The 13,675-nt window shown below is 47.8% G+C and overlaps 2 protein-coding genes across 2 annotated transcripts in view; one reads left to right on the top strand and one right to left on the bottom strand.

Moving 5' to 3' along the window:
* The window catches only part of LOC104617329 (fatty acid amide hydrolase-like), a gene marked incomplete at its 5' end in the record, with an annotated part of 15,421 nt that extends 14,430 nt beyond the window's left edge, over window positions 1-991 (top strand). Inside the window, 2 exons of the mRNA XM_010282612.1 lie at window positions 26-113; window positions 673-991. Coding sequence (XP_010280914.1) covers window positions 26-113; window positions 673-783 — 199 coding nt within the window. The remainder of the gene's footprint in view (window positions 1-25; window positions 114-672) is intronic.
* Window positions 992-3,333: 2,342 nt separating this feature from the next.
* On the bottom strand, window positions 3,334-13,121 carry TMEM39A (transmembrane protein 39A). Its single transcript, XM_010282611.1, has 8 exons — window positions 13,009-13,121; window positions 11,202-11,424; window positions 8,562-8,645; window positions 7,007-7,149; window positions 6,047-6,407; window positions 5,028-5,215; window positions 4,392-4,512; window positions 3,334-3,807 (listed from the first exon to the last, which is right to left on the bottom strand). The coding sequence occupies exons 1-8, from the start codon at window positions 13,119-13,121 to the stop codon at window positions 3,574-3,576; spliced, it is 1,467 nt and encodes a 488-aa protein (XP_010280913.1). The 3' UTR covers window positions 3,334-3,573.
* Window positions 13,122-13,675: the final 554 nt, after the last annotated feature.

Below are 13,675 nucleotides of genomic sequence, written 5' to 3'. Positions count from 1 at the left end.
ATGCCGACAACAGCTTTTCCCCCAGGTTCATGCAGCTTGGTAACTTCACCGGGATTCCAGGCCTTGTGGTCCCCATTGGATATTCTACTGCTGGGCTTCCTATCAGCTTCCAGGTGAGTATTGGCTCTTTGTGAATGCTGGGTCACAAAATCCACAGCTGGCTTTGTCCTGAACCACTATAACCAGGTTCCTGCTGTTCCACACAGCACACTTAAGAAGTTGACAGGTTCTGGTAATAAAGCTTTAACTTGTGAGTGAAGAGACTTGCTTCAGAGTGAATGACAGAGGGACTCTTCAGGTATCTGGGAGATTGATTTCTCTGCCTTCCTGTCTACTTGCATCAGTACCCACTATTTGTCACTACTCTTTCTTCTCTTTTCCTTATTTCTCAGTTCTCTAGCTTTCCTTCCTCCTTCTTCTCCCTCTTGAAATGGGTCTCATGTAAATGAAAGGTCCACGTCTTCTAATTACAAGCCACACAGTTTCCTTTATATCAAATGCAATGAAGCTATACTTACTGTGGTAAAAGGGAGAAGCATGTGTCCTTTTGGTGCTGTTGAGGGGGGAAAAAATTTAGTTATGCTTTGCGGGGCTTTCAAGAGCATCTGTGTGTGATGATGCTACTTTTTTCCCCTTCTCCTTTCTCTCTCTGCCTTTCTCATCTTCTCCCAGGTCATGGCAAAATGGTGGGATGAAGCTGTGCTTCTGAGGATTGGCCTGAAGCTAGAGCAGTTTCGTTACCAGACAAAAAAACCATCCATTTATTATGACATCCTTGCATGACGGAGTGACCAAGACGGGGAATATGTTGTCTTTTTTTTTTTTTCCCTAGTCTGACCTGACCAAGTACTAGAGTGGACTTGTTTTCAATGTTCATCTGAATAAGGCTTAATCGCAGGCCCACTTGAGGAATGGGGAGGAACACTGATCTAAGAGGCACTGATGCTGAGCAGACATCATTTCTGCTCCCTGTTTGTTGTTGGATGGTCCAGTTTATACTAGTTCTCACCAAAAGGGGAAGCTGCAACTATCTTCTGCAACTTCTTTCCATGTCGGGGTCCTGTGTAAAGACAGAAGACAACTGCATCTACGGGACTGCATGCGGGCAGTTCATACTACTGTGCACGGAAAGGTACAATCCCTAGACCTTAAATATTCTCACAGAACTCCTCCAGCTCCAGTATATGACAAAGGTACTGCTTTGAGGGGGAGGCAGCTTCCCTTAAGAAATAACACATAGCTCCCTTGACATGAGGAGGATCTTAACACACCTGGAATTAGGTAGCCCCTTAGTCCCTCAGAGCAAAATAGAAGGCCTATAGCTATGGAACTGTTGCTGTGCTTCTGTTCCTTATGCTGCAAACAGTGTAAGGTCAGTCTAACCGCTGCACAAAGTATGGGTGTGCTCACTGCATGAGCAGTCTTACCTACCTTCAGCCTTAAAAGCAAGGGGAGGAAAAAGCAGAGCACGAACCCTCATCAACTCTGTCACTGAAGGGCCTGGTTCAGGCTTTCTTTTGCGCTGTTGGTAAACATCTCTATTTCCCAAGCTAAGCTTTGGAGAGCCTCTTTTCTCCCACTGGTTGCTTAAACATAAGCCTACTATCATTTTGGTGTCCAAATAGAAGCAGCTACCTGTAGTAATGCTGGGAAATACCACTTACGGAAGGGGGTGCACACCAGCTATTATAAACAAATGAAATTCATGTGGTACTGAAAGTAGGAAACACTACTGACCTATTCCAAGGGTTGAAGCTGGGGGCAAGAAAGGTATTGCACATAGCCATGCACAACAAAGAGCCTGCTCTACATAAGCAGCCAACCCCAACTTACCCAAAATGTACTTTCTGAAGTAATCAAGGTAGAATTAAGACATGGATTAAAGATAAGGATATGCTACATAAAGCATGACATCACAGGAGGAAGTGCTAGAGACTATACTCATACAAGAAGAGGCTCTCAGTGAAACACAGTACTGTTGCTTAAAGTACTTGTGTTCTGCCAGCACCACAAGACCCACATCTAAGATAAGGCCTAGGAGTAACCACAGCTGAGCATTTAGGTTTGTTTCAAAGTAGCTTGGGGTTAATACTCGGAGGCACCTCCAAGTATCCTGGGCTTATAATCAGGCTGCTGGAGAAGCTGCCCTACAGCCAGAAGCAGAGCAGATCACCATATTCTTAGTTAGCTTGGAAGGAAAGAAGGAACAGAAAGTAGTTGCAGTTTCTCCCAAACTCGGTACGGTTTGTTTTTGTGTTGGGTTTTTTTCCTCATACATATCTGCTCTTTAAACAGAGACAGCACTTTACTAATGGCTACAGTTAAATCAGATGGCATCTGAATGGAAGAACATTGCATTGCCAGCTCCTCCTTAATTACCTGAGTTAAAGCATCAACTCCTACCATCAGCTCTCACCAGCATCCACAGTTAAATTAATTATATGGTTGATAATGTCTTTTATCTTAATTCTTCTACATGATACTGCCACAACTATTTTTCCTTACTAGATTCTAGTATAGTTCAGCTTTATGAAGAACAGCTTAAAAGCAAAGTATTTCCTCTATTATTAATGGTAAGTTACTAAACACTACCAACATACCTTAGAGTGAAACACTGCTGAAATGCATTGTATAGCAATAAGGGAGTTGATAAATGTTTGACAAGAATAAATTTCTGCCAGGAACATTACTGCTTGAAGGAAATGGCTGAATATTCCCTAATTTAATGCTATTATTATTCAAGGGATTAGAGATGGATGTTTAAAATATTCAATAACCATCCTGCTAGATGAAGCTATTTATTTCAAATCCCTTCCTAAATGATACACTACCCTAAAATTATAATTTCAACATTTAGTTCATTCTCTGGGCAGAGCGAGGGAGCCGAGGTAGTTAGAAGAGATAGGAGCTAAAGTAAAGAGTTTGATTTTTTTTTTTTTTTTTTTTTTTAAAAATACTTGCATCCTGCTAACAGTGGGAAGAAGAAAGAACTGAGAGCTTTTACTGACTGACAGTCTGCCTTTCTGCACACTGCTTCCTCCCTTTCCCTAAACTGGTATCGCATCAGTGCACATTTCTAGTGCAAGACTTCTGTGGTACTGAGGTTACTAAGATAAACTTTACTCATTCTGGTGAAAGGCCCCCCCCATGTTCCCTTTCTTCCCCTGCTGTTAGCTTATCCAAGTTCTACAGCAGACCAGTTCCTACTTAACAGCAGTTCTATCCCCACAGTAGGCAATAGCAAGGCAATTGTGTGAGCAAAGCAGACACAGTGACCACACACACAATCGTGTTGCTTCACATAGATATATGTATGGGTATAGATATACGGTATATACACATCGATTTTTTTTTTATATATATAAAATAACACCTTGTTTATAAAGCGACATTTAATTGCCACTGGTTCCCTTCCCACCCCACAGAAACAATAGTATACAAAATATAAAATATTTTAAATATTTATAAACACTGCAAGAAAAAAAATAGAACTGTATGAAAATATTTTTTTTTTCTGAGGTTCCCTCCCTGACCTGTGGGAAGGGGAAGAGAAGGGGTACACATTTGGCCGGCCTAGTGTGCCTTGAGTCCATAGTTGTTAAGTGGATAGGAGTATGCCCTGCCTAATACTATCCGGTCCCGGAGGAGCTTAAATAAGACATAATAATTGCAGAAAAGGATGAGGGCCATGGAGAGGGTATGGTTCCACTTCTCTGAGCGCAGCAATGAGTAGAGCTGGTAGCAGACCACGCTGCCTTCGATGAGAATCAGCAGGTTGAGCAGCCGTAACGGACGGTGAAACAGGAACTGCAGGGAAACAGGTAAGAAGGACAGATTTCTGTAATTTGTTGCGGTGTTAGAGTGGGATGGGGTATGCATATAATGCTGTCGGGCGCCAAATGAGCTAGCGACCACTGTGCTGGGCAGAAGAAGTGTTTGTACGCTAGCTGCTAGCTAGAGCTACTAGCTACTGTACACTGCTGGCCACTACTTAGGGAAAGCGGCGTAAGAAACAAGGCATGCAGAAGCATCATTTTGCTTCAGAAGGGGAAGACAGGTGAAATAACCTGTTGGGCAGCTGACGTACTTTCCCATTTTGCTGGAAGATGTTAACTAGAACCCTCTTAAGAATATTCCGCTGCCTGATGGGAGAACTGCATCACCATGATGAGAAAGCACCGACAAGGCAGCTGTGGCTTCCATCTTTGCCCAGAGATCACTGTAGTACAGCAATGGGAAAGCCCCTCCGCTGCAAACCAGTATTTGTTTAGCAGCAACCGGCTGTTGCAGAGCACTGAACTGCGTACCAAAAGCCGCTCTGCTGCAGCTAGGTTTGAGCCTCCCCTCCCTCCCACACCCGTAACACATCAAGGAAGAGAAGAGGTACTTGCATAAAAGCGGGCATGGGACACATCTGAAGGCACTGCTACGTTGTAAGGCCCAACTGCTTTGTACAGGCATCGGCTACGTCGCACCAGAACTCCTTGTGGCCATATTGTGTTTTCTGACCAGCTGTGGGGAAAGAATGACAGAACGTTGGCCTTTGAGGGAAAGCCAGCAGGAGGATGGTCCCAACTCCCTGAATGTGGGTTCACAGGCATGGACTACATCTTGAGAAATACCACAGCCTCTGCAACAAGGACATGTCCCAGCTCCCATCATAAAAGCACAGGGAGGTGAAGGACTCGGATATGAGTAATGCGAGAAATGGCTCCCAGTGCAAGAACCTATCCCACTGGTGACGCCCCACTGGAGGGGGCCACCCTCTGCCCCTGCACAAACTATTTCTTCAGTGGCCAAGTGTTATTTTTCTGGGAAGGAACCAGCAGTGACCAGAGGAGCTCAGGCAGCTCTCCTGAGCAGATGTTTGTGTTTCTAGGAAACAGACCAGCAGCTCTGACCCCTAGCACTGTGGTGAATGGGGAAGCTTCCTCAGTAGATAAGCACTGCTGATACTTCCTTATCTACTAGAATGTCTTCTTGGCCCCTTGCTGGGCATGCCAACCCTTCCCCATCCCCACACTCACATATGCTGTGGAGCATTGCTGTAGGAACCATGTTCTAGTTTCTGCCACTTGCCAAGGTGGGCAGCTGATCTGTGGAGCAGGTCACAGTACTTGGGAGGCAGCAGCTGAGTGGTGAGCATGACAAAGGCATTGATCCACACCATGATGAGGTGCTCACAGGACCAGCGCATATCGTAGTACTGGGTGCTCTGCAAAGAGACCAGGCAAGAACTTGGCACCACCATCACAAAACAGAGGAGGGAATGACAAGGGACATACTGCGTGTGCATCCAGCAGACCCACACCACACATTACAGGCATGCGCTTTTGGACTGGTGGTTTCGGAGGCCTACAACTTGGGAAACACTCAAGACTCCCTTCTCCTTGACCTGAAGGAGAAAGGGCAGAGGGATGATGCTGCAGCTGGTGCATCTCCTCCTCCAGCAGCAGATAACAAGAGGGTTTGCTTGCCACAGAATTGCCCCAGGAGCACCAATGGCACCAAGACTGCTACATGGATTGTGGAGCCTTGCCCAGTTCACTACACCAACCAGAGCTCGTTCAAGTTAGAAGGAAAAAAAAAAAAAAGACATTAAAAAAATACAACCCCCACATTGACAAGAGGTTCTTTGATTTAGCTTGCCAAGCATCCTAGTTGTCTCTGTTTTCTAACAGGCCGAACACCAAAGCCTCTGATCCAAGCACTCAAAAGCCAGGATGTTGGATCTGAGACAGGTAACAACAGGTTCCCTTTTCTAGGAAGAACACAGCTATCCATCTGCCTAGGACAGGGGGTGGGAGAAGGGGAGTTAGTAAGTGGGGTGATGGGACTAGAGGTGCATCACATTTATGGCAATACCTATCCGCCAACCAGGAGCAGTACTAGTGCACTCCGGATGCAGCCATGCTCCGCTATCCAGGCTGCCAAAGGGGAGACAGAGAAAAGGGGAATTAACCAGGAATCTGGCCTGGCAGCAATTCACACAACATTCAGAAGGAAACGGCGGGCAGGGGCACAGAGAGAGCCAGACAAGAGCTACCTTCACAAAACACAGTGGCAGGGAAGCCACACGGAATGCCACGTAGTAGGCACTGAAGAGAGAGTTGAAGAGAACTTCCTTAATCCTGCGGTTGAAATCTGCTTTTAGGCACTCCACTTCATTGCGGATGAGATCTGGGGAGAGGGGGCAGCTGTGGGTGGGGATAGATGTAGGATTATTGAACTGTTCTCTCAGGGATTCCCACAGAAGCGAGAGGAAATCTTTGGGTTTGACCAGGCTGCTGACAGCTGAAGACCCATCGTCCACCATCTGGTCCTGTACCAAGTAACCACAGTCCGCAGGTAAGGGCTGTGCTCTGCTGTCCTGGTGGAAGCAGCACAGAGGAACATAGACACCAAATCTGGAGGGAAAGAAAGAAAGAAAAAAAAGGGCTGAAATGACAGCCATCCCAAGAGGAAGCAGGGGGCACCTTCTCAACAGATGTTGGCCTTATGAAAGGGACACCACACAGGAAGCCTCACTCTAGAAGTTAGTGGCCAACTCTTCTCCCCATAAAAGGCTAGAGGCTGCAGCTTCCACAACTGTGCCGAGAAGCTTCTTTAAATCCTCTTTGTGGAACCAATGGCTCAGTCTTCAGCTGCAGTAAAGGCTGCTCATGCAAACAGCACACTGAGGCACTTGGCTTCATCAGCTCTGTGCCACCCCCTTGAATCATCCCCTGGGCATTCCTAGTTAGAATCATAGAATAGTTTGGGTTGGAAAGGACCTTTAAAGGTCATCTAGTCCAACCTCTCTGCAATGAGGGGGACATCTTCAACTAGATCAGGTTGCTCAGAGCCCCGTCCAACCTGACCTGGAATGTTTCCAGGGATACTTCCCCTTTAATCATAAGATGAGGAGACAGATTACAGACAACATCTCTGCTTCCTGTGGTGGCTCGTGCCACCCTCAAGCAGCTATGCTCCCTCTGCCTTGAAGGTACAAGGTGGTGTCACTCACGGGTAGCCCAGGAAGAGAAGGTTGAGAACAGAATGGCTGCGGAAAAGGTTGACCAAAGTCCAGCAGAGCACCCATCCACAAAGGGTGAGCAGCACCAGGCGCACCATGTAGTGAATCACTGATGTCGCACCCACCTGAGAGGCCTGCAAATGCAGAAGAAACACTCAATAGCCCTGTAACACTAGTGCTAGAACATGAACCTGGGAGTGCCTGTGGAGGAGGAGCAGGTAGAGGGGTGCCAGGAGGCACTGTAAGAGGAATGGCTTCCCTCTTCTTCCCAGAAGTAGGAGACTGACTCTCTTACGAAGGTGAACACCTTTGATTTTATTCATGTTTGGTAGAATCCAAAAGATTCAAATACGTACAAGTTGTAGGGCATGACTAAAATAGGACCTTTTAAAAATCAGAGCTGTAAAGAACAAAATATTTTTGCTCAAGACCCTTATTGCTCTGATATCCTGTCCAGGATAGCCTGAAACACATTTCCTCTTGCTCTTTCCTTTAGACGGATCAGGTCTCAGCATTCATGTTCCTAAAGAACTTCAATGTCACAGTTCTCAGCTGAGGGAAGAGAAGACGGCATACCTTGGCAATCCCAAAACTAAATTTCCACCACTCATCTCTACTGGCTGTATAGGCTGCAGTCTAGTGAGGAGGAACCACCTTCAAAAGGACAGCAAAGCAGCTTGTTCCATTCTCCAGAGGGGAGAAGGCAAACCGAACTACAAAAAGATTCTTAGGGATTAGAGCCAACAGATGGGATGTGCAAGAACTTGCATGGAAGGTTTCAATGCAGAAATTTCAATCTATGGGAGGTTTTACAGAGGATGGGAACATAAATGAAATGGTGAGAATCAGAGATGAAAAGAGAACTTCTGAGATGCCATCTTCTCCTCAGCAGGACATAACTCTTCCTTTTTATTATTATTATTAATTTATTGCTTAGTCTGGAGTTGTATTAACAGTTTCAGTGGACAGAACTTCCACTTTTCTCAAAATGACCTTTCTCAAACATATATTTGGCCCGGTTCTGCTCTCACAAACACAGGGAGGGTCTCAAAATCTGAGGTGACACGACCAGAACCTCAGAGTGACTAAATAATCAGTACTGGAAAGGCAGTTCTACCAGCTATTCTTATTTTATTTTAGTGTACTCGGACATCCTCCTCCTGACCTTTCCCCTCTAATCTTCTGTTCATTCTTCCAGTCTTGGCTAACCTCCCTATTCGTCTTTCTGCTACCTGACATGCAATCCTCTCAGCCACTTCTCTGGCAGGAGATAGTGAGGTACTGTATTGCACCTGCAAGGATACAGAAGCAAGTGGGACAATTTCATCTCCCCCTAGCTGCAGAAGCAACAGAGGTACCCAATACTGTAGGACATGAATGGGCTCAAGGCAGAAGGGCACCCAGAAAATCTTAGTCCTTCACACCCAGACTTCTTCTAGGGGAAGAACCCCTCCAGCTATCCAACTCACAGAACTTTCTCAGGCCATAGATGGTCACACTCTCCCATCAGTACTACAGGCAGGAGAGAGAACAGTGGGAATGTTACCTCAGAGATGAGGGCCCACACCAGCCTCCGCGCCAGCATCACTGTGATGAACGCCGCCAGGTGGTAGTCAATGAGGTGAAAATTCTGAAGGAGGAAAAAGAAAAGGTCTTCACCAGGGGAAGGGACTCTGAAACCACCCACTGGGGTGGGACTGGAACGCTGGTTGCTGGGAGCATTCGGACATCATGTAAAGCATTCCTCAAGTCTATTAGGGATGAGGAGAAGGGAGTAACACAGGGATGTCTCCAGAAGATCTTCCCCACATGGAGGCTCCTTCCCCTGGAGAGATTTCCACTGAAAACAAACCAAAACAAATCCACAAGCCACCCTCCAGGCAGGTATTGTCAGGGTCAAAGGGAGATATAGGACCAGGATCCTACTGTGAAGAACGGGCTTGCAAGTTCTCCTGGGAAAAGCTACTGAGCAACCAGAGCAAGGGCAGCCAAACTGGAGTCCAGAGTCTTGCACACCAGCTCACTTGGTCTCAGAAATGGGCTGTTAATGACTAGTGCTCCCCGATAATCAAATTGATCTGAGAAATGGCATCTTCATGGGCCACAGATCTGTATTAGAAGTTAATGTTGATTCTGGCTGTATCAAGTTAGATATAGCTTTTGGACCCCTTACAATTTTTCAGTGAAGCCATCAAATGTGTTCTGGCTAGAATGGTTAGCAGACTCCAAATCCTGCTGTCTGGGACCTCAGGGACATTTTGGGCAAACAAGAATGCTTGACTTCTAATGGTAACATAGATATGACCATTAAATCCTTTCAGGTAGGGAGCCTGAGCCAGAATGCTTTTTTTTCAACACAAGCCATGCCCAAGCATGGCATAGCTGAACGTCAAACGAACAGCGGGTAACAGGAACACCAGCACCACTTGTTGGTATAGTTAACTAAGGAAGCACCCCATGCTGCCAAGCGGTAAGGACACAATATAAACTGTGTCCTTGTCCGCTTCGGAGGCGTGCTTCATTCAGGTGAGGTTTGCCGACTCAGGCAGGTCATTGCCACGTTATGCAGCTTATTGGGCCAGGAAGAAGGCTGGAACCAAGGAGACTGGAAGGTTTACATAAGCTGAGGATCTGACCCCCTCCCCAACTACTCTGCTGCTGACCTGCTGCAAGATCCTAATGAAAACTTACATCATCTCACTTCTCCCAGGCTCTGTTGTTTCCACTCGGAAGGGGGACCCACAGCAGGAGAGAGCAGGCTCCTGGAGTCTCAGCTCTATTTCAAACCCTAGGGGCTAGCTAGGCCATGCAAGTATCTGCAAGGAATTTCCACTGAAGGAGTCCTGCTGGCACCTCTCACATACCATGTGTTTTCTCCCCTGTAAAATGGGGGATGACATGGCCCTGGCTGATGGGGGTGCATGTGAACTCCCCTTCACCCTCTTAATGTCAAACGCTTGGTGACTGACTGAAGAAACATGAAAAGAAGCTGTGTAATGAAAAAGCACAAGTGATGGCATTTGCTGGGGAACTGTATTCGGTTTGCATGGCAAGGTTTTGGTAGCGGTGGGGGTTGCAGAGGTGGCTTCTCCAAGAAGCTGCTAGAAGCTTTCCCTGTGTCTGACAGAGTCAGCGCCAGCCGGCTCCAAGACAGACCCACCGGTGGCCAAGGATGAGCCCATTGGCAAAGGTGGTAGTGCCTCTGTGATAACATATTTAAAAGGGGAAAAAAACCAGCACGCAGCATTTGCAGCTGGAGAGAGGAGTGAGAATATGTGAAAATAGCTCTGCAGGCACCAAGGTCAGTGAGGAAGGAAGGGGAGGAGGTGCTCCAGGTGCTGGAGCCAACATTCCCCTGCAGCCCGTGGTGAAGACCATGGCGAGGACCACAGTGAGGGCAGGCTGTCCCCCTGCAGCCCATGGAGCTCCACGGTGGAGCAGATCTCCACCTGCAGCCTGTGGAGGACCCCATGCCAGAGCAGGTAGATGCCTGAAGGAGACTGTGACCCCATGGGAGGCCTACACTGGAGCAGGCACCTGGCAGGACCTGTGGACCCGTGGAGAAAGGAGCCCAGGCTGGAGCAGGTTTGCCAGTAGGACTTGTGACCCCACGGAGGACCCATGCTGGAATAGTCTGTTCCTGAAGGATGGCACCCCGTGGAAGGGACCTAGGCTGGAGCAATTCGTGAAGAACTGCAGCCCGTGGGAAGGACTCACGTTGGAGAATTTCATGGAGAGCTCTCATGGAAGGGACCCCACACTGGAGCAGGGGAAGAGTGTGAGTCCTTCCCTTGAGGAGGAAGGAGAGGCAGAGACAATGTGTGATGAACTGACCACAACCCCCATTCACTGTCCCCCTGCGCCACTCAGGGGGGAGGTGGTAGAGAAATCAGGAGCAAAGTTGAGCCCAGGAAGAAGGGACAGGTGGGGGGAAGGTGTTTGAAGATTTGGTTTTAGTTCTCATTATCCTACCCTGATTTTGGTTGGAAATAAATTAAACTAATTTTCCCCAAGTTGAGTCTGTTTTGCCTGTCATGGTAATTGCTGACTGATGTCTCCCTGTCCTTATCTTGACCCAAAAACTTCACATTATATTTTTCTCTCCCCTGTCCAGCTGAGGAGGAAGAGTGATAGAGTGGCTTTGGTGGGCACCTCTAGCCAAGGCCAACCCACCACAGGAACTCACCAGTGAGGTGCAGGAAGCAGGGTGATTATATGGGTACCACCAGACAGTCTTGTAGATGTTGATGTACTGAATGAAGAGGGCTACTAGTAGGTAGATGAAGAACAGGAATTCAAAGAGAAGGCTCCCATCCAATGGCAGTTCAGGGATCCGGCAGTGACGTACAGGCTCTGGAGTAATCAGCGCTGTGATCGGAGGTGCAGAGAGGCTGATGGCACTACCATTCCTGAAGCAGACATATATCACTCACTTGGTAAACATTCTACATCATCTCTACCATCTTCCAGGACAGGGAGTGCTTGGGCTTGTTAATTTGGGACTGGGCATTGCTAGAGGAGATATGGCAGCACTCTTGCCTTGATATTTCTGGTGCAAGGCTGGTGGTGAGCTTCATCTTCTTCTTAGCTCAGATAAAACCCTTATCCAGCATTTTCTCTAAACAACAGATTAGTCTGCCAGAGGTGCTGTGACATGCCCAGCAATATTTCAGTAAACTTGTAGATGGAGGAACAGAGGTACAGAGTAAGGAAGCAACTCCAAGCCAAAATCATTGAGGACTCTGTGCCAGACCGAGTGCTTAATGTTGGCTCCTTCCACCCATCACTAGGGCATTACAGTAGCACCCAGCCTCCTTCACCAGTATTGCAAAGTGCCCATCGTCTTTCTGCTCACAGTTCCTCTCTTCAAAAGAGAGGTAACTGAAAATGCAATGGAGGAATTCAGCCACTTCCTAGAGGGTGACCTCTCAACTGTTCTCACACTTCCTTCTTCCCTAGCTTCAGAGGAAGCTAGGACAACTAAAAGCTCTGGCAGACTAAACTGATGGAGGAAGTTCAAACATAAACTACGCTGTGTCTGAATCAAACGATGATAAGCAAGTGCCCCCAGGACCTTGGGGCACTGACTCCATGGTCTCACAGTCCCTTATTCCTCAAGAATCTAAGAATGTGCCATCCATCCGCCCAGCCAGAGAAGCCTTTAAAAGCCAAAGCTAAATGGCTTGGATCTCTCTAGTCTGTTAAGGATGAACCTATACCAAGTATATACCTCATACCTTATGAGGTATCAGGGCCTAAACAGGCAGTAAATAGCTTCCCCAGTCCAGTAACTTCAGTATGGAAGGAAGTAACACTGGGTCCTTTTAAGTCTTTGTGCCAAATGTGGAGATCTAAATGTCACCTTGTGTTCCTTTTTCAGCCCCCAACATCCCCAGAAAATGGAGGTGAGCTTTGCCAACTGTGAGAATTAGTTTCATCTGCAGCCAGCAGGGCTAAAACAGAATATAGGCATCCTCCTGCCCTGACTTTCTGTCACGTAGGAGAGGGACTCACAGCTGAGCCCTGACGTGTCACACTAACTCCCTGTGGTATTGCAGGCAAACAAGCAAGAGAGACAAGAACTCATAATCTGCTACGACTCACTGCTCTGGGAAAGACAAACCAAGCACTGTGTGATTTCCACCTCTGGCATTGTGACGACAGTCAGTGGCGATGGGTGGCAGAGACCACTTCCACAATCCTCCCCACATGGCTGATTTTAATGCATGAAGTCAAGAGAAGGGCTACAGAGGGAAGCATGTGCCACAACAGAGCTGGGAAGAGAAGCTGGAAGAAGTTTGTCATGCAGGGCACGTCCCCTCTTGGATGGGCCATCTCCTGATGGCACAGCAAAGGGCTCAAGGTTCCCATCTCCCAGTTCCTTGCTTTAACCACGAAGCTGCACTCCTGCACAGAGTTCAGAGCAGATCAAGGCTGCTAACTTAGCGCTATCCTAGCCACACGTGTCTCAACACCTCTTCCTTCATCCTCACCTGTTTCTCAAACCGGTACCGTTTCCACAGCTCCCACCAACCAGCGTCTGGAGAGAAGGCAAAGCTGAACGGCTTAGCTGCTGCCGGCTGGGTCCCCTCCTTCCACCGGGCATGACCAGGAACCAATACACTTCCAGTGCCTCCAGCAGGCTGTGCCCCGAGACCCAGACAACGATCCCGAAGCCCTCCCAGGTCTGCAAAAGAGACAGAAACATCACTTAAGCTGCGAACTGCTGGTCGCCTAGTTCACACCCCAGCTAAGCGAGTTCATGCAAAAGGAAGCCACTCTCATACAGGGCTCTGTGTGGGACACCCACCACCACCCTAAACCACTGTGCCTAAACCACATTTCAACGGCACCAGATCAGCATCTGCCTGCATACACAGCATGGACACCACTGACACTATGTCTTTAAAAAGCGGCTGCTTAAATTAGCCATCAGCAACTGCTGGCACTTCCCGTCGGCTGGAAAGCGCCACCGAGCATCTCCACTGCTGGGGACTGCACGACTGCGTGTCTCGTTGCAAAAGCAAACCTGGGAAGAGCCTTGTCCCTGTTCTGGTGCACAGAGCCACAAGGGCTTCGCAGGTCCTTTTAACCACCCAACACATCACTTGACAGGCTCTGATGCTGGCAGGTAATTTGGAGCCCCTCTGCCAGAGCTCT

The sequence above is a fragment of the Phaethon lepturus genome, unplaced genomic scaffold, assembly GCF_000687285.1.
Source record: "Phaethon lepturus isolate BGI_N335 unplaced genomic scaffold, ASM68728v1 scaffold45922, whole genome shotgun sequence".
NCBI lineage: Eukaryota > Metazoa > Chordata > Aves > Phaethontiformes > Phaethontidae > Phaethon > Phaethon lepturus.
Note: the sequence above shows the minus strand (reverse complement) of the source record. Positions and strands in the feature narration are given on the sequence as shown.

Bases quoted from the DNA above. Each gene is read 5' to 3' on its own strand.
- TMEM39A (XM_010282611.1), bottom strand. From the start codon at position 13,121: ATGCCCGGTGGAAGGAGGGGACCCAGCCGGCAGCAGCTAAGCCGTTCA. The intron at 7,150-8,561 runs GTAACATTCCCA...CTGCATTTGCAG, and splicing joins TGTGGGCCCTCATCTCTGAG to GCCTCTCAGGTGGGTGCGAC. The intron at 6,408-7,006 runs GTGAGTGACACC...CTTTCCCTCCAG, and splicing joins CTTCTCTTCCTGGGCTACCC to ATTTGGTGTCTATGTTCCTC.